Source organism: Chaetodon auriga, chromosome 11, assembly GCF_051107435.1.
Source record: "Chaetodon auriga isolate fChaAug3 chromosome 11, fChaAug3.hap1, whole genome shotgun sequence".
NCBI lineage: Eukaryota > Metazoa > Chordata > Actinopteri > Chaetodontiformes > Chaetodontidae > Chaetodon > Chaetodon auriga.
Window position 1 is genome coordinate 8,639,567 of NC_135084.1, and position 22,942 is coordinate 8,662,508.

The 22,942-nt window shown below is 41.4% G+C and overlaps 1 protein-coding gene across 1 annotated transcript in view; it reads left to right on the top strand.

Moving 5' to 3' along the window:
* plpp4 (phospholipid phosphatase 4) overlaps window positions 1-18,661 on the top strand; it is a 44,558-nt gene extending 25,897 nt beyond the window's left edge. The window contains exons 3-7 of the mRNA XM_076743882.1: window positions 311-401; window positions 5,588-5,651; window positions 5,842-5,966; window positions 13,627-13,797; window positions 15,386-18,661. Of these exons, the coding sequence (XP_076599997.1) occupies window positions 311-401; window positions 5,588-5,651; window positions 5,842-5,966; window positions 13,627-13,797; window positions 15,386-15,594 (660 nt within the window). The 3' untranslated portion in view covers window positions 15,595-18,661. The remainder of the gene's footprint in view (window positions 1-310; window positions 402-5,587; window positions 5,652-5,841; window positions 5,967-13,626; window positions 13,798-15,385) is intronic.
* Window positions 18,662-22,942: the final 4,281 nt, after the last annotated feature.

Below are 22,942 nucleotides of genomic sequence, written 5' to 3' on the forward strand. Positions count from 1 at the left end.
AATTTGGCCAGAAAGTAATGAATACAGTCTGAGGCATGAATAATTACCTACTTGCTGAGGAGGCTCAAATCTCTTATCAAGTGAGAAGCAAACCTCTTTTCTGTGCAGGCAAGAAACCCCACTGAACAATAAAGAAGCTTGTTTGGCTCCTTCGTTTGCCTTGTTAAAATGAACTCTGAATAATGGATACGTTCATGTCACTCCCCGAGGCAAAAGTCATTTTACGATTAACCTACAAAACTGACCCTGTGGAACTCCACAGTGCATCTCTAACAGTAACTGTACGCTTTTTGTCTTTATTTCCTCACAGGCAATTTCATTCCTCACACCACTGGCAGTGATATTTGTGGTGAAGATCATTCAGAGGACGGACAAGACAGAGATCAAAGAGGCATGTTTAGGTACGTGGAGGCAATTACTTGAAGTGGCACAAATTTGTTGCTGTTAGTCACAATATAGCCCATGAGGTGTTTCAATGACAGCATATATATTATAGCTGCTGCAAATACTGCATTTGTTGAAGTTTTTTAATAACCTCCCCGCTCTACCTGGAAGCCTGGTCTAACCTAGAAGTGTTTTGTCGTGCTCAATGTAAAACATGTTTCAACTCTGTGACCCAGTGTTACAGTCAGCACAGCACGTAAGGTAATAACTTCATTACTGAAACCGCAAGTACAACCTTGATTCCAAAAAGATTGGCTCTCTGTAAAACATAAAACAATTGAAAACAGTACAAAGACAATATATTGAGTGCTCGACCTCATCAGCTTCATTGATTTTTGTAAATATCTGCTTACTCTAAATTTGATGCAGCAACATGTTTCAAACAAGTTGGGACAGGAGCAGCAAAAGACGGGGAGAGATGTGGAAACACCTGTGTGGAACATTCCACAGGTAAACAGGTTCATTGGTAACAGGTGATAGTATCATGATTGGGTATGAAAGGGGCATCCTGGACAGGCTCAGTTGTTCACCAGCGAGGATAGAGAGAGGTTCACTGTACAGGCAAACAGTCCAACAGTTTTCTCAAAGCACAATTGCAAAGAAGTTATTGATTTCACCTTCTCCAATCCATAATATCGAATCCAGAGAAACATCAGCATGTCAGGGGCAAAAGGCTGACAACCAACACTGAATGCCTGACCTTCGATCCCTCAGGGGACACTGAATTAAAAACTGGTGTGACAGTGTAAAGGATATTACCACATGGGCTCGCATCCACTTTTGAAAACCATTGGCAGTAAACACTGCTGCTGCATCTACAGAAAGTTAAGACTCTCCTATGCAAAGAAATGCAGCCGACTTCTCTGGGCCTGAGCTCGTGAGATGGATGGAGGCAACGTGGAAAAGTGTGCTGTGATCTGATGAGTCCACATTTCAAAATGTTTTTAGGAATCATGGATGTTGTGTCATGTGGGATAAAGAGGAAAATAACCATCCAGATTGTTACCAGAGCAAAGTTCAAAAGCCAGCATCTGTGATGGTATGGGGGTGTGTTAATGCCCATGGCATGCGTAACTTGCACATCTGTGAAGGCACCACTAATGCTGAAAGGTGCATACAGGTTCTGGAGCGCCATATGCTGCCATCCAGACAACATCTTTTTTGAGAGAGCTAGAGGCATCCCTGCTTATTCCAGCAAGACAATGCAAAGCCACACTCTGCACATTTCAACTGTGTAACAGTGCAGGTAGTCTTGAAAATGTGTGGTTCATTAGGAAACACAAAATACGATAACGACCCCCTGTTGAGCAGCTGAAGTTGTATATCGAGCAAGAATGGCAAAGAACTTTGCTTTCAAAACTTCAGCAATTAATATCTTCCAATGAAGCGCTTACTGAGTGTTGTTAAAAGACAAAGTGATGTAACAGTGGTAAGCATGCCCATGTTTCAACTTCTTATGTGTGTTGCAGTCTTGTCTTTGCCCCCCCCCCATACATCATACAGCATGAAGAAAGTGTAATACAAATCCAGTTAAAGAGACACACAGATGAATCAGGTGGATAGAGGGTGGCTCAGTTCATCAGTGTAGAGATTACACTGCTGTGTAGAACTTAACAGGCCCATTACCGCCCGCAGTGAAGCACTTCTACAAGGGTTATATCTACAGGAAAACAACATCAGTCAGAAGAACAAAGAATAAAAAGGGGTCCACGATTCTGACAAGTTTCTACATGATCATAGTTCTGAGTGTGGCTTTGAACCAGAGCTACCTCTAGACCTAATGAGAAAGAAAGATCATAAAAGCGTTTTTCGGTTGGGTGTGCAGTCTAAAAGCAGCTTCTTTTTAACTACCTACAGACCTATTTATTTTTCATCCCAAGCTAAAAATCACAGAAAAGCAGCTGTCCCTATGTTCCTAATTTGTTGAGTTCAAAGTTGTCCCTGAAGGTCTCTAATTCTGAATTCATGAATCAAAATTTCAAACAGATATAATTGAGCCGGCATAAATTAAGGGTGTGAGATTTTCACCCTTGGAATACCAATGGGACTTGGTTTTGCTAATGCTGTGCATTTTTTGTTTGATACAGTACGTTCTGCGCATCGCCTCTCTCTCTTATCAAGAACATGCTGTTCCCTTTGTGGAGTTGTCCAATAACTAATATCATTCCCAAACCCCTGCAGCTTAATTGCGTGATTATCTATCAGTCAAGATATGATGCAGCGATTTTGAAAGTTTGACTTTTCTCAGCTGACACTCTGAGAATGACACAGATGATTCTGCAGTGTTCATTTTTAATTTTGATTACAAAGCACAAAGGATGTTATTCATCATCTGATTGTGTGATCCTGTTGCATGCAAAGGCATTATGTTTGGTTACTGTACTGTACTGTAATCTTCCAGTTAGTGAGACATCACTAATAGAAGTTGGTGTGGTACCTCCTAAAATGGCCTCTGAGTTCAGCCATCCCAGTATGTTCACTACAATACAAATACAATCCTTCTGCTGAAGGAGAGGGACTTTGCTGAAGTGATGGCCTTTCGAGGATGCCCCTTTCACACCCAGTCATGATACTATCACCTGTTACAATGAACCTGTTTTACCTGTGGAATGTTCCTAACAGGTGTTTTTGGAACATTCCGCAACTTATTGCTTATGCTGACTTTAATCTCAGACTTGGCAGTTTGGATTGTGTATATTCAATACCGCAAAACACCAAATGAGCAGAGGAAGCTCACTCAGTTCAGACTCTTTAGTTGGATTCAGAATCTCCTGAAGCATTTGGTGAAGCAAACACCAATTACAAGAAGTGCAGGGCGAAACTCGTAGTCAGAGACTTAAGACTGACGTATTTACCGGGGAACAGAAGACCAGACATAGTCAAAGGCAGGCAGGATCAATAACAAGAGATCGGTCCAGTAATGAAAGCTGAAGAGTCTCACATGGATATGAAAAAAGAGGCTGAAAGCACTGTGACACTTTCCCAGTCTTTCGTTGCCCTGAAACATGTTGCTGCCATCAAATTCAGAATAAGCACATATTTACAAAAATCAATGGAGTGGATGAGGTAATTCAATACTCTTTGTACTATTTTCATTTGAGTACATTTCACAAACTCCATTCCTCTGTTATTTATGTTAACATTTGATAATATCCATTACATCTGTTGAACTATCTGCAATTTCACATATTTTTTACTGTACTTACTCTTACAGTGTAATATATTTTTCTACTCTATTCTGTTTTATGGCAGAATCACAACTTTTTTGGAATTGACATTGTACTATATAGCACCCAAAAAAAAAAAAATGCTACAAGTGTCAGAGGACGTCTCCTCTATGAGTTACTACGCTCAGCTATGCTACTCCAGACTGGCTCATCTGGTGCCAGGAGTTTCACAGCCGAAAGAGAAAATAAATAGACTGCCAAAACTATGTCAGTGCTGCTGCCAGTGCAAAAACTAATTAATACTCATACAACCATCAGCAAACGTACCAAGTCTTGACTGTATATGAGAGAATTTAAGTTTTAAACAGTAAGTGCTCGCCCTCCACATATGGACGCCGATCTGATCAAGATAACCCTTTGCACTGTGATGTCCCCTTTTTCGACTGGTCAAACAAAGCATATTTCATTTGGAGCTCTCGTGTGATCTGCACAGAGTTTGCCCAAATTAACAAGCTGTTAAATAACACTGACACTGTCCTCCTCTCAGCAGCTCAGGGAGATAATACGTTTGAGCTCCGACGGCATGGGGTGAATTCAATTGACCTGCAGACTGCTGGGATTAACCTATGCGGGCAGGAACTCGGGCTAATGATGAGCCCCAGTGGATTGCTTCGTAGCTAATCCAATGAATGTACAGTTACAGTGGAATGCCTACCTGTCAGCTGGCAGCAGTCCTCCCGTTTCACATTACCACAGTAGAGCTGGAGCAGTAATTGCTTCACAGTCAGATAGGCTCTAAGTACAGTAGGTGTGATCATTCTGCCACCACCTTTGTTGGGATACTCTCTGGACTTTTTTCTCCCAGTTGAATATCTGATACTGCCACCGTTAATCTCTACACTGTGCTTAGCTTTTTCTAAATTTTGGCGACTGTTTTGCTGTTTTTGCTGGGTGGCAATGTCAGAACATCTACCAGTCCTTTTGTCCACCACTGGTCCAGAATGAAATACCTCAACTATTGCATAAATTGCCATGACTTTGGTGATATCCTGACTTTTCCTCTGGTGCCACCATGAGGTTTGCATTTGAAGCTTTGAGTGAAAGGTCTAAATAACTATTGGATGGATTGCCATGAAATTTGGTGCAGACATGCATCCCTCAGGATGAATTGTAATAACTTTGGTGATCCCCTGACATTTCTTCAAAGTCAAGCGGGTCCAAATGTCAATTTGTTCAGTACTTTGATTAATGACCGAATAATTGTTCCCATCAGCCTCAGCTTTACTTTGTTTTTAATTGAGCAAGCATTAACATGGAAGTACACCATGCTCTGATGGTGAATATGTTGAAAACAGACCTTCTAAACGCAGCGTTTTAGCATTTTTCATTATGAGTATGTTAGCATGCTGATTATAGCATTTAGCTCAAAGCACCACTGTGCCTAAGTGGCCTCAAAGTCTCAACCTTGCTGAATCATCATTCACATTAAACTGGATGTATTACTGGGAAGGAATAGAGTGTGTGCACCATGGCAGCAGTAATGCACAATCAGAGTTTCATTTCATTTGGCTACTCAAGGGACTGCCCATGCATTAATATATGTGTTTCTCTCTCTCTGTCTCTCCCTCTGTGTGTGTGTGTGTGTGTGTGTGTGTGTGTGTGTGTGTGTGTGTGTGAAGCTTGCTCTGTGTTTAAAACTTGCTTGCTGCTGTTTTGCAAACCATCTGTCCAGCTGCCAGGGAAATTCCCATGAACCTAATTGGCTGTTTTATTTGAACATTATGTCAGAAGAGCGGGCCACCTGCCAGAACCTGTATTGCACTGATAGTAAAATGAATGATTTTGTCACAGTATTACAGTTTCTATGAACGTTACTTTGATTGAAAATGCTGTGTCAACCTCGTCTGTTATCACCTTTCAACAAAAACCTCTGTAAGATGCTTGTTTGACTGTGTGTGTCAATCTTCCTACTTCAGCTGTGTCCCTGGCTCTCGCCCTGAATGGAGTCTTCACAAATACTATCAAGCTGATTGTTGGCAGGTACGTCAAACAAACTGCAGCATTTTACAGGCTCAATTAGTGATGCTAAATGTTAAGCTGTAGGCTCTGAACATCGCATTTTTCAGTGTTGACTTACAAGATATATGGCCAACGAATTGTTTGACAAGTAAATGGAATTCTCTCTACTGACGAAACAGAAACCATCTTTTGGGTTGCGTGTGATTTTCAGACCCAGGCCCGATTATTTCCAGCGCTGCTTCCCAGATGGACAAGTAAATGCGAAGATGCTGTGCACCGGGGAGCCAGATCTAGTCTCCGAGGGACGCAAGAGCTTCCCCAGCAGTCATTCCTCCTGTGAGTGCCAGTTATCAGTCCATGCAGATCACTGCCAGCACTTGCAACACAATGCCAAAAGAAATCAGAAATCATACACTGACTCATTTAAACTGCATACAACTGTAGCTATTTACTCACTTTGATCTTGATGCTCTGAGAAGCATTGTGCCAAGTAGAAAATGTCCATGTCTGCTGGCTTAGTGTGTGCTGTACAAGATGATGCTTCTAATTACAACATGTAGCATTGAGTTGTCATTCAGTTTGCACATACTCATGCCGCTTGTGGAGATGCGCAGGGGTTTGGTTGATTGATGGGTAAAGCATATTCAGCGTACTTCACCTGGTGCACAACTGATTGTCGACTGTTTCAGCTTCATCTGACTTCCTGCTGGGTTCAGCTGTGCAGACACATGCGGGACACTGGACATATTTTCACCCATATTGCTTTCCAAGCTGTTTTCACTTCAGAGGAGTGTTAAATAATTCACATGTTTTTCTGTTGTCCAGCAGATGAATGTTCAGTGGTATGCAAGGAGTGTTCGCCTTGGGCCACAAAGATGTTGGCTAAACCCTCGGCTTTACATGGTGCATCAGGCACACAAAGACTGCATTTAAAAAGATATGTCTTTGAAAACCTCACTTACTTACCTTATTGCCATTGAGCACAAAACATACTTGTTTCTTTATGGCTTTTTAAAGTTTCCCTTCTTTCATGGACTGCATGCCTCAAAAAAGCAGCTGGAAAATGCTTGCTTTGTAATTACAGCGAACCTCGTGCTATCTGTGTTGCAAAATGAAAAATGTATCTGTACATCTTCCAGTGAACTGTAACCCCAACTGTGGCATGCTTGATTGTTATTTTGCTTCTTTTTGTTCTGTATTACATTTCCAGTCTAGATGTATACACACACAAGGTAATTTCAAAAAGTACTGCAGGAATTTATAAATATGCAATGGGTGCACCAACGGAAGCATTTAATGTGACAAGTTGAAAAGAGAGAAAAATCCTTGGCGCCATCTCATATATATATATATTTGTATTTTATATTTTTACTAAACTGAAAATGTTAAATGTGAGTTCAGGAAGATGTATTCTTGAGAGGGAGAATGTGTGTGTGTGCTCAGGGAACAAAATGCTTCTGAAATGCTTTTGTGAATGTGTTTAATTGCCATCCTGCTGTGAGTGTGACTGTCTTAAACCTCTATAAAAGGCTTCAAATCAAACATGGGATTAACTGATCTTAATGGGATAGTAAAATACAGCAGATCAGTCTTTTTTATGCTAAAGATGGCTATAATTTCATGGCCCAGTCTGATTTCAAATTGATGTTTTAGTATAATGTTACAGTACTTTTTTACAGCTTCTTCTCAGACACCTGCTATAACAAAGAAATGCTTTGAAGTGCTGGCTGCATCCCATAAGAAATGGCAGAGGGGGATGTGATTCACCGCAGCACTGTGTATGGATTACATTCATCTGTGCAACAGCTCTAATAGCCTTATGTTGTTGCACTGTGAGTGAGAAAGTGATTGAGCGAACCGTGCGACAGGGACACAGGGAGCACCCATGTGCCAGCGCGTCCAGAGAGCGGAAGAAATTCAATTTCCTGTCTGTGTCCCTTTTCACCACAGCCACGCAGAAGTTAGAGAGCTTTTACCCAGACAAATGTGGCAATGGTCAGGGTGTCAGGCCAGGCAAATGGCAAGAGCGAACGTTTCAAGGTGGCATCTGGACGTAACATAACATCATTTCTGGCTGGTTTGAAGCCTGAGACACAGACTGTAGGTAAAAGAAACCATTTTGCAACCCGAGACTCTTGCCTCTCCCAAAAGGATGCTACATAATCTGCTTGTTACATTGTAAAAATAAAACCAAAGCTAATCCATCAGAAACAGCCAGGACAAAAATATAAATATACACTAGGCTTCAGTGTCTGATGACAGCTATTTTTTAAAGCACACAAACTATTATTGCATTTCAAAGTTTTTTAAAGCCGCTCAGGGTTCTCTGTGTTTTGATTTACTTTCTTCACCTCAAAGCAAAGTAACATGGTAAAAGTGGAAATTGGAGGAGACAGGTCCCAGAAAGACAAAAACAAACAGATAAATACCAACTCCCCTGAACCCACTGCACCAATATATACAGCAGTAAAGCAAGCAGGCCCAAAAGCATTGGCTGTAAATTGTCTTCTTCTTATTCATATTCATCTCACCATCTCTCCTTGTGCCTATTAAGCTATTAAATATGATCAATTAATATGCACTTTCAAAAAATAATGAATCCTATGAGGGACCTAATCATGTCTTTGAGTCTCTACATAGCTTCTTTCACTTACGCACAACCACCTATATTAAATCAACCATAGCTTGGAATGTCCGTCACATGCAAAATGTGTCCTCATGTGTTTACTGTAACTCACTCAAGCACACGTCAGCCTTACTGGAGAAGCTGAGCAACAGCTTATGTGGGACTGCAGTGATGATTACGCAGAGCTAACAATGAGTTCCTGTTGAAATTTGCATGTTAATGGTGGAATCTGATTCAGCGCCTAAGGGCTTGGTTAATATGCGCCGCTTCTGGCGCTTGTCCCTGCAGGGGTCGAAGGTCAGAACAGAAATGAAAGCGATGACTGGGAGATAGAAAATAGAGCTGTTACCGTCGGTGATCGGTCAGACAGGTGATATGTGTGTGTGGTCACAGTTCAATGATAATTGTTTCAACAGAAATAAAGGAGAGAAAGGTAAAGAGACTAAAATCATTAGACTTTGCAGAGGCTTTGACCAGAACATGACACCGCCCTTCAAAGCCACAGCCAACCCCTCTAGTTTGAAAGAGTACTTATCTGCCACTTGTCAAAAACAGGCTTAACAGAACAATCCTAATTTACTGTGGCTTCTTTTTGCCATGCAGTCTGTGGTGCTTCTCCTCTTATCGCCCGGTCCTTCATGCTTCGTTCCTCATCTCATTTAGAACCCTTAGATCTGCCCAGTTGTCGCCCAGCCAAACTCCCTCACCGCTGACCCCTGCCACTCCCACATACTCACAGACAAAATTAGATCATACGGTGCTTAGATACTTTCACAGTGGAAAATGGCTCAATGGAGTGTGCTAAGAATGAAAATGTGCATTCTACAATTTCTCTATTCTGGATTGTGGTGTTGACCGAGACGACTGTCCCTCAAAGTAACACCACGGCCATTTTGAAGCTACAGACGGCTTGAAAATAGAGAAAATTTTACTTAGTTTTAGAATGGCTCAGGAAAAAAAATTGCTAATTAGTAGCAAGCGGAAAGTAGCTGCAGTTGATGGGAATGTCATTAGTTTTGCAAGGATTTCTACATAAACCAGAATATTGGACAAATTTAAATTTTGACCTGATGATGGCACTAAATGAAAATTTAGACAAAGTTATGGTAATTCATCCTGAAGAAGCACAAATGTCTGTCCTAAATGGATGCAGGGTTATTAGTTGGATATAGGAGTGGATGTGCAAATGTTTATGAGAGAAGTTATACTTAGATTCAGACTAAGTGATGTTCCACTGATGCTGCTCTGCCCAAGTGAATTTGACATCCATCATCCTTTTTGTCACCACTCCTTCTCAGTTCTGCCATGTTTACTGAAATCACCCCCATTTGCTTTTGGAAAGTGCATTCACACTTGCTTCTACCTGTGAACAAACCGTGTGCTTGTTCCAAGATGGAAAAAAGCATCACCCTGTATTCATCACTCTCATTAGGAATCTTCGTTGTGTCTCAGAGGAATTACTGTCACAGGCTTTTTAAATGCATGAAGCTGATTCATCGCTAAGATGTTTTTCTCTTTGTTGACCACCTCTCCGTCCTCTGGCCTGTCAGGGACTTCCGCTGCCTCTTGGAGAGCATCCTCCAAAGGTTCTTGAGTACACCTAGTATTCATTCAATCACCCTGCAGCTGCACATATATTGGCTCAGTTAATTATGCTAATTTACATGTAGAAATGTGTTTGTGTGTGTGTCTCTGTGTGTGAGCGACACATACTTGCTACCCCCACTCATGTATTATGCAGATCACCAAAGCATTTTTATTAGTGTAATCCTCAAGGTGTTGACTCACTGTGTCTGCAAAAATATTGTTTGTATGCATTATGGAAATAAAGCATACACATTTAATGCTGCTTGTGATACATTTGGTAACTAAAATGCAGTCTCTTCATATCTGTGTTACAATTCTAAAACAGGTCAGCAGGCTGGCGGAGAAACCTTCCGAATATTGTACACGGTTTCTATTTACAGTTACTTCATGTTTTTCTGTCTTTATTACCACCTATAATGTCATAAAAGCCACAAACTCAGAAGAATATACTTGCTGCTGTTTGAGAGGAATACCCATTCCCATTTTCAAGCTTTAGGCTTTACTGATTCAGTGGTTCCCTTCAGTGCAGAGACACATAAATTAGTATTGAACTTTAAGTTTTCTGCTCTGAATCAATGGGTGAATAAATGTGTTCACCCTCTGAGGATTTGGTGACCTGTCCATGGTGTTTCCCTGCCTTCCTCTCAAAGCATGCTTGGATAAGCTCCAGCCCTTGTCACTGAGTGAATAATGATAACAAGTAATCATGACAAACTGCAGCCCTGCTGGATCCTAAGCTGAGTTTTGTGCACTGTCCGCACAAAGAAATGGAATTTGGGAGGTGAATTTGATTAGCATACAGAACAAGAGAGGAGACAAAGAAAAACCACAATAAGCAATGCATTATTATGTACTTATCCCTGCGTTAGACAATTCCAGTTCATTGGTGGATCAGCTCAAGAGACACTGTGCTACCGGAGGTGAAGTGTTTGGGAAATGTCTGATTTCGTTATGTAAAACTGCTGTGAGTCCTCCCAGCTTAAAGTGTTCAGTCAGCAGACTGAATCACTAGTTCATGGATAATTTAGTTGTCTATCCAAATGAGTAATGCAACCGTCTTAGCTTTGGTTAAAGCTATTAAAATGAATGGTGCGAGCAGCTGTATGAATGGAAATGTGCAGAGGTCATCCAGAAGTGAGATGAATGGGCATTAGGGGATGCTGAGGCTGAGGATCTCAGATGGCTTCTTCATAAGCTCCGGACAGAAGGACGAGACTGTTGCCAGGAATTAATATGATGTTTTCTGTTAAACCAGTGTGGCACACTTTGTGGGTGGGGATGATGACTATGTGTAGGATTGTATATACCACAGGGTGTCAATTAACTCTGTAGCATATTTTATACTTCCCCCTGCTCTCCATATGGACGAACTTAACTGGCTGAATTCATTAACTTGATTAATGTAGCCATTTGCTGAATTCAGTTTCCAAAAGGCTATCAACTACTGGCTGGCTTTAACAACTTAAGCTATTAAATGGGACCCACTGGCCAAATTTAGTATCACAACCTAAACCACCACATGGTCTCTAGTAGGTGAGGTTGTGAAGCCCATCAGCAGTATGAGCTTGCCATATGGGTTGCATTTGATTAACGTCAGCTGTGGCCTGTTCTAGGCCATGTGTACAGGTGTTGCTCAGAAATGTTGGCATACTGTTTTTAGTCACTGTTATTGTTTTTGGCTATATGGATGGTCCACCATTTTGGTCCAGAATAAAAATGTCTCAACCACTACTGGATGAATTGACATGAAAATGTGTACAGACACTCATGGTCACCAGAGGACGACCCCTATGGACTTTGGCAATCACTTTTTGTCCAGCACCACAATCAGGTTGACATTTGAATGAATGTCTATTGGATGGATTTCCTTGAAATTTGCCACATATATTTAAGGTCCCAAAAGGGTTAATTCACGTGATCTCCTACCTTTCAGTTTAGCACTGTCATCAGATGAATATTTCAGTTATTTGACCAAATACCTACAATAATAATACAATAGGATTTCTAATAGCATGGCTGTAGACTCTTTGTCTTATCTTTTAAATGGGGCAGATGATGTTTTTTATTCATCTATGTTGTGTTAACTCACACTGCACATGTTAATGGGCCAACCCCTGGTTGGTTTTGTCCACTGACATTTCTAATACAGTTTATTCAAACAATGTGGGTTAATTCTAAAATTAGTGGGGTTTTGGTTTTTTGTTTTTTGTACCGCCTAATGACAATGTGTCCACTTCAATTGCAGTGTTCCACTTGGAGTCCACCAGTCAGCTTGTTTGAGGTGCAGAAGTCGAACGCACTGTTGACATTTTGGAGCTTCTCCTGCAAGCCTCTACAACCTATACTGTACAGTTATCCAAAACACCATTTTGTGTATATATAAGCAGAAATGCTTACATGTATCTTCCCAGAAACATAATTCCTGCATTTACAAGGCTCACTTTTCAAGCCCATGGCCTCTTGTTGCCCATTTTGCAGACATTTAACCCACACACGCTTACATTAGCATGTAAGCTGGGTCACAACAGCAAGAAAACCAGTAAATCACACATATTTTTGTGGAATCCAGCCAAAACCCCATATTAGATTCAGTCCTGCTAAAGTGTTCAATATCAGTTCTAAAGTAGAGATGCAATCAAGGGAACTACATTATGTCCATCATTTCCGGGTATTTCCATAGCCATTTTTTAATAAAAACCTAATATCAGCCTATAGCAGCTGTCCAATATATTGGTCTAAATTACCTCATGGAAAGCGTTCTGAAGTTCTTAATAGAGTCAACTCCTTCTCCCCGACAGCAGGACAGCCACTGAGACAGCTGGACTTTCTACCTCTGCATTTTCTTCCTATCATCCTTCCCCTCTCTCTACAGGCTGCACACGTGTCCTGATGTCCTTAGTATTCTTGGCCAGTTTGTGGGTTGAGGGACAAATGGGCAGCTGATGGGTGTTGATGGGCGCTGTTTGGCCCGCTGCAGCACTAAACTAATGACCCTGATTCAGTGCCACCTTTTACAGCTCCATCACACAACCTATAATTCATACAGTTAGACCACCACTGTTTTTCTGTCACAATCCACCATCAACTAAGACACAGACCTCCTTGAGCACAGCATGGCCTGAAGCTATGTCATTTGTTTCTCATACAAGGTTTTGGCTTTCACTTTGACCTCAGGCTATCAGGTCATTGGTGAACCTGTGAGTATATTTCTTCAACTACCGTATGTGTTAATGTATCAGCTCTATACTAATCTTGACACAGTCTCTCTCTTATCTCAGTCAAGCAGTGATTGCATATAACCAGTCATTAAGAATCGAATTTTGCCCTGTGGATTGGCTCAGGGATGCACAAAGATGCCACATACAACAGCATGCAAGAGTATGCACATTGCTAAATATGTCTCCTGCAGTGTGTGGGCTGTGCTTAGTACAGCTGTATAGATCTGGAGGTCTGTTTGCCTTCGCCTGCTCTCAGGCACCTGTCACACACGGTGATCTAGTACAGAGGCAGTGAGTTTACCTACAAATCTCCAATTTGCTTTCCTCATTATGTTTTAAAATGCTTTGTTATCATGCTGTAGTTATCCTGGTCACTGTTTATTTTGTTATTCTGCATGTGTCACCTGTTGCACATGTTAGAGACAGTCCCCTGAGAGATGGTCACAGTTTGATTCCACAGCCACAGAGGAGATGAAGAGATTTTCAATCTGAATGCTGTATAAGATGTTCAATCTTGACCGCCTTCGCTTCTTTCTGTTTGTCTGTCCACTTCTCTGCCTGCTAGTTGCATTCTCCGGTCTTGGCTTCACATCCTTCTACCTGGCGGGCAAGCTGCAGTGTTTTACGGATCAGGGTCGAGGGCGTAGCTGGCGTCTCTGTGCTATGGTGCTGCCTCTCTACAGCGCTATGATGATTGCCTTGTCCCGGACCTGTGACTACAAACACCACTGGCAAGGTCCGCCTAACAGCTCAGACACAGGACATGTGAATATGAATTTCCTACATCAATCAAAACCACTTTCAACTAAATGCTGTGTCGTCTCAAATTACAAAGTGTGAAATCAGCCTGAGAAGGATTGCTGGGCAGAGGACTGTTTCAATCGCACCTGGCTCAAGGCACTTTTACAATCATTATACAGATAATTTATAAGGCAAACTAGGGGTGACGCTCATTTCAAACAGCTGCACTGCTGTAATCACATTTTTATCTGAATCAGCATGGCTGACAAATTAAGGAAAGGCTAAAAAAAAAAAAATCACACTTGTTATTTGTCCAACAGAATTGCGTCTTACAATGCTGTTTTCGGTCTATCTATAGCATAATGTCTCATATGACAGTGAGGATGCATTTAATTCAGCAGCCTGGGAAGAAAATTAGAATTACAGGCTTCAGTTTTTCATATCTGCTCTCAAAGAGCTGGAGAGACTTGGAGAGACAGAGGGAAGGGAATGCATATGTGGGTGGGGTGCGGGAGAGAATATGTGGTAATATGATGACTGCTCTGTCATATGGTGTTAATTAGTTTTAGTACAGCCATATGTTCCTGGGGAGCAGGACTACAAAACAGACAAATCTTTTAACAACCAGGATTTAATAACATCAAAAGTACAACACATACTTAGTAGTTACATAGTAACATGCAAGCCGACCACTTTCTGTGTTCTCTTGGTATTCCTTAGCTCTACACATAGTTTTTCACCTCCCTCTCCCCAGCAGACTGTACATAAGCAGCAGTGGTGCAGCCCATTAAACCTGAGGGTCCCCAATCTGCACTCAGTGTAAACACAAGCCAGGAGCCCCCATTAGCCTGGCTGCTGAGCCATGCTTGATGGATACTAATATTCTCACCACCCCTTTGCATTTTGGAGGTGCGCTCTGTCCTCAAGGGAAAGGCTGGGCTTCCAATCGCTTTCTCAATGAGACACCAAACTAATATATTGCATCAAGTCACAGGCTATTAAATTCAGCTGACAGGAGTCGATGAAACATTCACAGAGCAAGCTCATGCATTGTATGCTCTCTGAATGGTGGAAATCGATGTTGTATTATATTTCATTTCTCCCAGGAGGACAAAATAAAGGGAGTTTGGTGATACCTATGGAAAAACAGAATTTTGATATTATGGAAACCTCTACATCAGCTGCTTCAGCCACCAGCTGGCAATGTCATTTTGATCTATACCCAGCAGCATAGGCGTAATATTCACCGCAGCAGTATGATATTAGATGATGTATTGTAGCTTAAAGGGGACCAAGTATAATACGAAACTGCTCAGCACAGATGACAAAGTGACAGAGACAGCCTGTCCAGAGGCGAGCGAGCCCGGTGTTCAATAGAACAGATCCATCGTTTGCTTTTCAGTTTACTTTCATCACTCTCTAAACTAGCCAGGCACGATGAATGATCGCCGAGACACTCTTACACATAAAGCAGTGCCTAATTGATTGTGCTCATTTTCAGAGCAGGTGTTATTTGTCTTCCTGCACGTAGGCTTAAATTAAGATGCGAGCCTTAAAATATATTTGTTTGTGTGATTTTACAGACGCCTTTGTTGGAGGAGTGATCGGGTTGCTGTTTGCATACATCTGCTATCGCCAGCACTACCCACCCTTTCTGCACATGGACTGCCACCTGCCTTATGCCAGTCTGGCTGCTGCCGCCCACGCACCCTCGCATCCCCAGGACGACCCGCAGCCCACTGACAATGCCACCACCCTTCCCCTGGAGGGCTTGACTGAAGGGCCAGTATGACTAGTGGCCACCACCGAGACTTCCGCCAACACTCTTACCAAGCCACCGAGCCCACCTCCCCATTCCCAGTGACTGACTGGCACTTGTATACATTCCAGTGGACAGTAATGCGCCTCATTCCGTCTCCATACTGCTAGATCCCTGTCTCGGTGACACCTACATTCTTTTGTGTTTATTTTTTTATATCTTGTTCTTGCTCAGCAGCCGTTAAAGTCTATATTTAGATGTGATGTATGAGAGGAACCTACGAATATGGGACATCACCGCTGAGAGGAAAGAGAGAAAAACATGTTGAAAACCTGAGGAAACAAGGCTTACTAATGGGTGTGAAGGAAGATGAAAATATTGCCAGTTTATGCTGGATTTTTTTTTTTTTTTTTGCTGAATGAGAAATGTGTTTGGCAGGTTGTTTAATGCTGGAGTGCATTTAATGTTTGGCTGTTAAAGGATTGGGACAGCAAGTTGGGGGGACCCTGAGAAATCCCATGAAATGTCACAGCAATTAAACCATGAAATCAAACCACTTAAATTATTAGAATACTGTATATTTCAGACTGGGATTTGACAACAACTAGTGGCAGATATACAACAACATTATGTGTCTTTCAATTGGGCTTTTAGATGCATCAGCGTGTTGGTTTAAAACGTAAGGACTTGGGGCGCTGCTGTAGATTCACATCTGCTTGTTTTTAATGTTTGGTTGTCCATAGCAACATAATGATACATTTAGAGCCAATACACTCTTGAGAGAAGCACTGGTCCGCACCAAGGACAATATTAAATGTTCCCCAACCGTACTCTTTTACATTCACTCATGTTTTTATATTCCAATCTCTCCCCGCTCTCTTGAGTTTATATAATTTTCCAGTGCAATCCTGCGTATATCACCTCTTCCCTATTCCTCTTCCTCTCCTTGTCACCATCTAACTTTTTTTTCTTTCACATGATCCCAGAGGCTGCACAGGGACATGAACCCAAATTGTAGCTCAGTGAGTGCAATCAATAACAGGCAGGTGGGAATGTCGCAGCGGAAGTGTGTCTGGACAGGCACAAACTCTAATCTGATCCTGCATTAATCCTCATTAAGGGAGGTCAGCCACCGCTGCTTATGAGCACATTAGGACTATATGAGGCGCCCCGCGTACTGCCCGAGCATTGCAAATGGCTTTCAGCCATACTGTAGCCCCACAAATAGACTGGAGGAAGGAGTGCACCAAAGATTTGTAGCTTTTTTTCTGCTTGGGTTGTATGTGCCCTGTTACGCTTTAATAACAGAGATGACACACAACCAGATTACTGGGTCCCTATCATCAACAAAGCAATTTGTAGCCTCTTACAAGTTTTGTTAGAAATTGTGGATAATTTTGTTGCCTTGGTTACTGTATCTCTTTTTTTTTTTTTTTTTTTTACCATTGCTGTGACATTAATGGGAAGGTGCAATCTCACTTCACCTTATTTGCACTGAAACGATGAAAGGTGAAAAACACATCAAAACAGCATGATATGAAATGAGCCGCAAGCCAAATGTAGAGGGTTATTTTGTAATTTTATTATCTTGTCAGTGTGTTACTCAAGCCTGTTCACACATTTGTCCGTCTCCAGCGACAAAGACCACATGTTTTTGTGCAGAAAGCAGCAGTTGACACAGCCGCACCTTCAGCTGCCGTTTGCTTGATTATGGATACAGTGTGGTTCCTTACAGAAGGCTAACTTCTTCAAAATTCTTTGAAACATAATTTCCTCAAATCAGCCACAATCAAGCCTCTATCACCAATGCAACACATTGGCAGCTTCTTAAAACAGTTTGTGCGCGTGCAGGTTTTGACAAGGACTATCCCACACTGATGCAAAACAGAATGAAACTTTGCGAAGGACGGGTCTTTCACCAGAGGGCCAGAGGTGCTCCACTCCGCACATCAGACTCTGTGACGGGACTTGACGAGACTCTGAGAGTTGATTCCTTCTTGCTGGGGTCTTTTAGCACAGGCCTGGACATCTGTGACTTTTGACATCCTGAGGCAGATTTGAAGTGATTGTGACACAAATTCATTATGATATATAGACCTGCATTGGCCTGATTTGGCAGCCTGATGTTTATACTTTGTCATTTAGTTTTTCTTCATTAGATGGTACAGTGTATATTGGAAAAAAAAAGTTGTTCAGAAGTTATGTCTGTAAAAGTATTTTCGCTTTGATCAACAAAGGATTTTTTTCTCCCCTTTCCTTCAAACCATTCCCTGATTAGTTTTCCTTTGGTGCTATAGATAGTTTTGTAGCAGTAGGTGTCACTTTTTTCAAACGGTGGATGTGTCATTTTGAAATGAAAGTTCAGAAATTTTCTACGAAGAAAAAAAAAATGATTAGAATACATACGTCTTAATCAGATGCACAAGGGCGACCAGTGCTGGATACTCTGTGATTTCTTTCTTAATCATTTCACTTTCCCAAGGACTGATGGGATAAAAGTATACAGAAAATGTTAAAGAATAATGAAATTATCAATTATAATGAATAGATGTCTGAAGAAAAAAAGAGTGTGAGAACTTTTGTTCATGGCATGCCAGTTCCACTTGTGAGAAAAGACCGTTTCATTTGAATAAGCATGTCTGGCCTTGAGAACTATGTGAGCTATGTTTTGCTGTTTATATACTTTATGTACAATAAAGGACTGCAGCTGTGTGAAATCTGTCAATGAAGAGAACAAAGGAGCCAAATGTATCATTGGAGGGAACTCGCTGCTTCGCCGGCACCGAACACCAATGGAAACCAATCGAGGTTTGAGGAGGTTTATGTGGAAACTGTCCGCCCTGTACTCCCTGTACTTCAGTATTACAAAATTATTCTTTATATGCAAAAGAACAATCCTACATTATGCAGCAGCAGACGTTTGTATGAGCTATATTCCACCTTCAGTTCAATGAGTTTATGCTTCAGACTGCACAGTCCTACTGAGGCAGTCGAGTGTATGTGTGTGAATGTAACCCTGTTCTAAGTGTGTGTTGTGCTTTTCTGCCTCACTTGTGTTGCACTCTTGGTTAGGGAGTTTCCAATAAATGTGTGTATGCTTAAGACTGCCTGTTGCTTTTCATATCAGGAGGATTGAATCGGGCTCCTGTTAAGGGCAACTCCTGAGGAATACCTCTTTTCCACGAAAATGTCATGCTAGTGATGACAATCTTAACGACTATATGAATTACTATTCATTGTTTTTGTTTAACACATTAACATTCTTAGTCCTCAGATGATGAATCTTAGTGATTTGTTGATTTTTTGTTTGCAGTGAAATATCACAATTGGATGGATTGCCTTGGAATTTGCTGCAGATGGCGTCTCATATGTCCCTGGAGAATAAATTGAACACTAGTGATCCCCAGGCTTTTCACCTAGTGCCATCTTCTGGTCAAAACTTCACTTTACCAAAGACTTTCATTTATGACCAAATATATGCAAAACTAAAGAGTTCCCCATCAGCCTCAGCTGTACTTTGTGTTAAGTGCTACATGCTGTGCTAAATGTTAGCATGCTAAAACCCTAACCTGACAGAGTTAACATAGTACGCATTGTGCCTGCTAAACTGTAAGCATTGTCATCGGAGACATTCTAGCACGCTGATGTTAGCAGTTAGCCAACACATGGCAGAGCATCACGTGCATATATTTTTTAAATAGATTATTGGCTTGGCTCAGTCAGTCTCAATTACATGAAGCTTGAAATTGTGGTTTCATTTTAAATTGTCAATTGCCAAAATGTTTTTTGAATTTTACACTGTGTAAAATGTAAATAGAGACAGAATGTGATGATTCGCAAAACACTGACAACCCATATTTAGTTGAAAATAGCACAAAGGCAACACATTAAATGTTGAAAGTGAGGAAAATGTTATCCTCATTTAGAATTTGATGCCAGCAACACATTTAAAAAAAAGTTTGGACAGTGGCAACAAAAGACTGGAAAAGCTGTTAAATGCTAAAAGAAAACAGATGGTAGAACATCTCACAATGAATTAGGTTAACTGGCTACAGGTTAGTCACATGACTGGGTATAAAAACGTAGAGAGAGTGGTGAGATCTGCTCAAAAGATATTGTACAGCAGCTTCCCTTCCCTGCATTTACATCGACAGATGCAGGAGCAGAGCATCCTCCATCTTCATGGACCCCACCCACCCTGCTCACGAACTGTTCACCCCCCTTCCCTCAGGCAGAAGGCTGTGCAGCCTCAGAGCCAGAGGCTGTTAGGTTTATGAACTCTTGACTCACTCTGTGACTGTATTTTTTACTTATTTAGGTTTATTATTTACTGTGAATATATTTGTTATTGTGTTTTGCCGCTGGTCCTGAGAGACAAATTTTGTTCCTTCATGTCAAACATGTTGAAATGACAATTAAGGAACCTTGAACCTTGAAAAGAGCATCATCGAGAGGCTGAGGCTTTCTGAAGCATCCCCAAATGCAAGATGAAACTCTAGCATGCAAAGAGCAAACCAAATATAAACCAGATCCAGAAACACTGTCCTGTGGTCTGACGAGACAAGATTTGAAATTCTTTTTGGAAATCATGGACGCTAAGGAGGAGTAGATGGACCATCCGGCTTGTTATCAGCACACAGTTCAACAGCCACGTAAAATACAACAAAGGAGACCCCGATCTGTTGAGCAGCTGAAATCATACATCAAGCAAGACTCGGAAAACAATTCACTTTTGATTAGTGAGTGCTGTTAAAAGAAAAGGTGATGCAGCAGAGTGGGAAACAAGATCCAGTGCCTATATATAAACAATGACATTTCTCACTTTCAGCCTTTGATATGTTATCTTTGTACTATTTTCAATTAAAAACTAGGTTTCAGTGGGAACGGGGCCGCACTTTCAAAACTGCAAATAATATTGCTTGAGGTACATTGAGTAATTCAGTTATTTTGAAAGGCTGACGGTGTGATAACTGGATGTTTTCACGCAGGCTCTCAACCATCGTGGCCTTGTTATTCACAGAAATGGTTCCTACTGAATAATAAGACAAAGGCACCACAGATCAATAAGGTTGCTGCTTCAGACATCTGCCCACTTCAGCTGATAGAAAACTTCTGCTTGATGTGTGATGTGTGGTAACAAGCCTTCCAAAGAGACCCACAAGTGCTGCAGCAGCCACTTGTAGCAAGTTTCCCCGCTGAGAGAGCCTCGTGCAACCTGAAATATCCTCGTGTCACCTCACACTTGAGACTACATGGCTCTAATTATCTGATCCATCAGGTGGTAGAATTCATAAACTGAATTACAGTCTGTGATCTCATTTTGAAAACTGTTCATTCATTTCAATTTGGTCTGTGTTTCCAAATATTTGTCATTAAATCATCCTGCACCTGCACCCTGCAAATTTTATTTTATTCAGATTTGACAGCGAATTGTTCAAATGAAATGATATTTGCTGAGAGCTTCCTGTTAGGTATTGCATCTATTGTCGTTTCAAGGCACAAGGAGCATTCACACAGTAAAACACCCACGTCGCAGCAATCAGCTACACAGACAGCCATTGTTGCCGTTCTCACATTGAAACCTTGTAGCGAACCACGTGCTGCGAGATGTGTGATGAGATGAGATATGTGTGCTACAGAAGAAAACGATGCACAAAGAACAGCTTCCGTTTAGCGTTGCAGGAGATTAACATTGGACGCAGCAGCAAAGAGCGGCCTGCCAGTTGCACATTTGTTTGCCTTGGAAATGGAAGAGATGGATATCCTTTCAGCACGTGAACGATTACAGTGCTCTGCCAAAGACAGGTGTGTCATCCCTGAAAACATCCATATTGTTTACCTGTCAAGGGCATCTCCCCGCATCTGGATGAGCAGCGCCATTATGGCAGTCAAATCAACCTGAATCTAATGCATCAACAGTCAGCTGGCGTCTAATATCACTTAACATTGCAGTACCCTTCAAGACGCTGCAGATAATACTCCGTCACACTCAGTGTCGTGAAAGGGGGATTTAGATAGAGATTTCATGAAGCTGTGGTTACATTAATTTGCAGCATGAGGAAATCGGTAACATGGTAATTAGATATTGACAAAGTACAGCGAACATCAGATCGAATTTGATCAGATCATATCAGAAAGTGCCGCATCCCATACATTTTTCAAGAGAAATAACACTAACTAGATCTGATAAGAATGTTTTTCCGTAAAAAGGAATCTAAATCAGATATATGTCAGTCTCATCGACACTGATAGTGACATTCAACAGATGCACCTGCTTTCAAATAAAACTCCTGTTATGCAAACATCCTGCCAATCACACAAAGTGCAAAACCGCATCCGGTCTTCACCTGGAAACTGCAGGACAGAACAGATGTGTTCATGTAGAAGACGTAGCATGAAACAAACCGATAAGACTGGAACAAATATGTGCAAAGCAGCAAACTGCCTCTCTGTTATGTCACAGTATTCTTCATTAAGAGAGAAAGCGGGCTAGCTGAAGCTGTAGAGCTGAACGGAGCTCGACGTCTTTTGTCAGTTGTTGCTTTGTTGCAATTGCTTATCTGTGCTTACAAATGTTTTGCTGGTAAATTCAATTTAGCGTTGCGGTTCCATAAAGTTTGGGGACTTGCGAGAAATGTGATGACGCAAACTGATGATGATTCATGAGTGTCTGAAATCTCAATTTACCACTCACTACGGAGTGAACCGCGGAGCGGCTGTTATATAAGGAGCAGTGAATTAGTGAAACAGGAGCGACTTCGGACGCAGCGTCAGACTTTCTGAGAGGGCTTTCTGCTACTGTTTGCACAGGCTGAGTAGTGACCCTCCCATGATGAATAAACTGATCTTGATGTGTGAAATGAGTGCGGCTTTACGTTTTGCATGAAAGAGTCTGATTTATTTCCCCAGTGCTGGAGCAGCTCTCACAAAAAAAGTCGAGGCAACCTTTTCTCTCTGTGTGTGTGTGTCTGTGAGTGTTTATTTGTGTAATGGCCAATTTAGTTTTCCTGCAAGGTGTTTTGGTTTCAGTTAGACTGTGTTAACAAAGCCACTTTTTTAAATGACATTTTTAGGATTGATAAAGTTTGTCACCACAAACCTCAGACCCATTTAATAGTAGGTATAGATAACGGAGCCACTGTAAGGAATTGTTTAATTACAGCTTAAGCTTTAAATAATGAATGCTTTTTTCTCCCCTGCTCATCTAATTTGGTATCTTTGTCGACATTTCTGAATAATGAATGAACCTGGATTCTGAAGCTTGTGGCAAATAAAGAAGTCATCAGATTGGTTCATAACTAATGGATCAGCCAATGTGAGACTCATCTGTTAAAAGCCTCCTCTGTCGAGTTGTATCCGATATCGGCAAAACTGAAAAAGA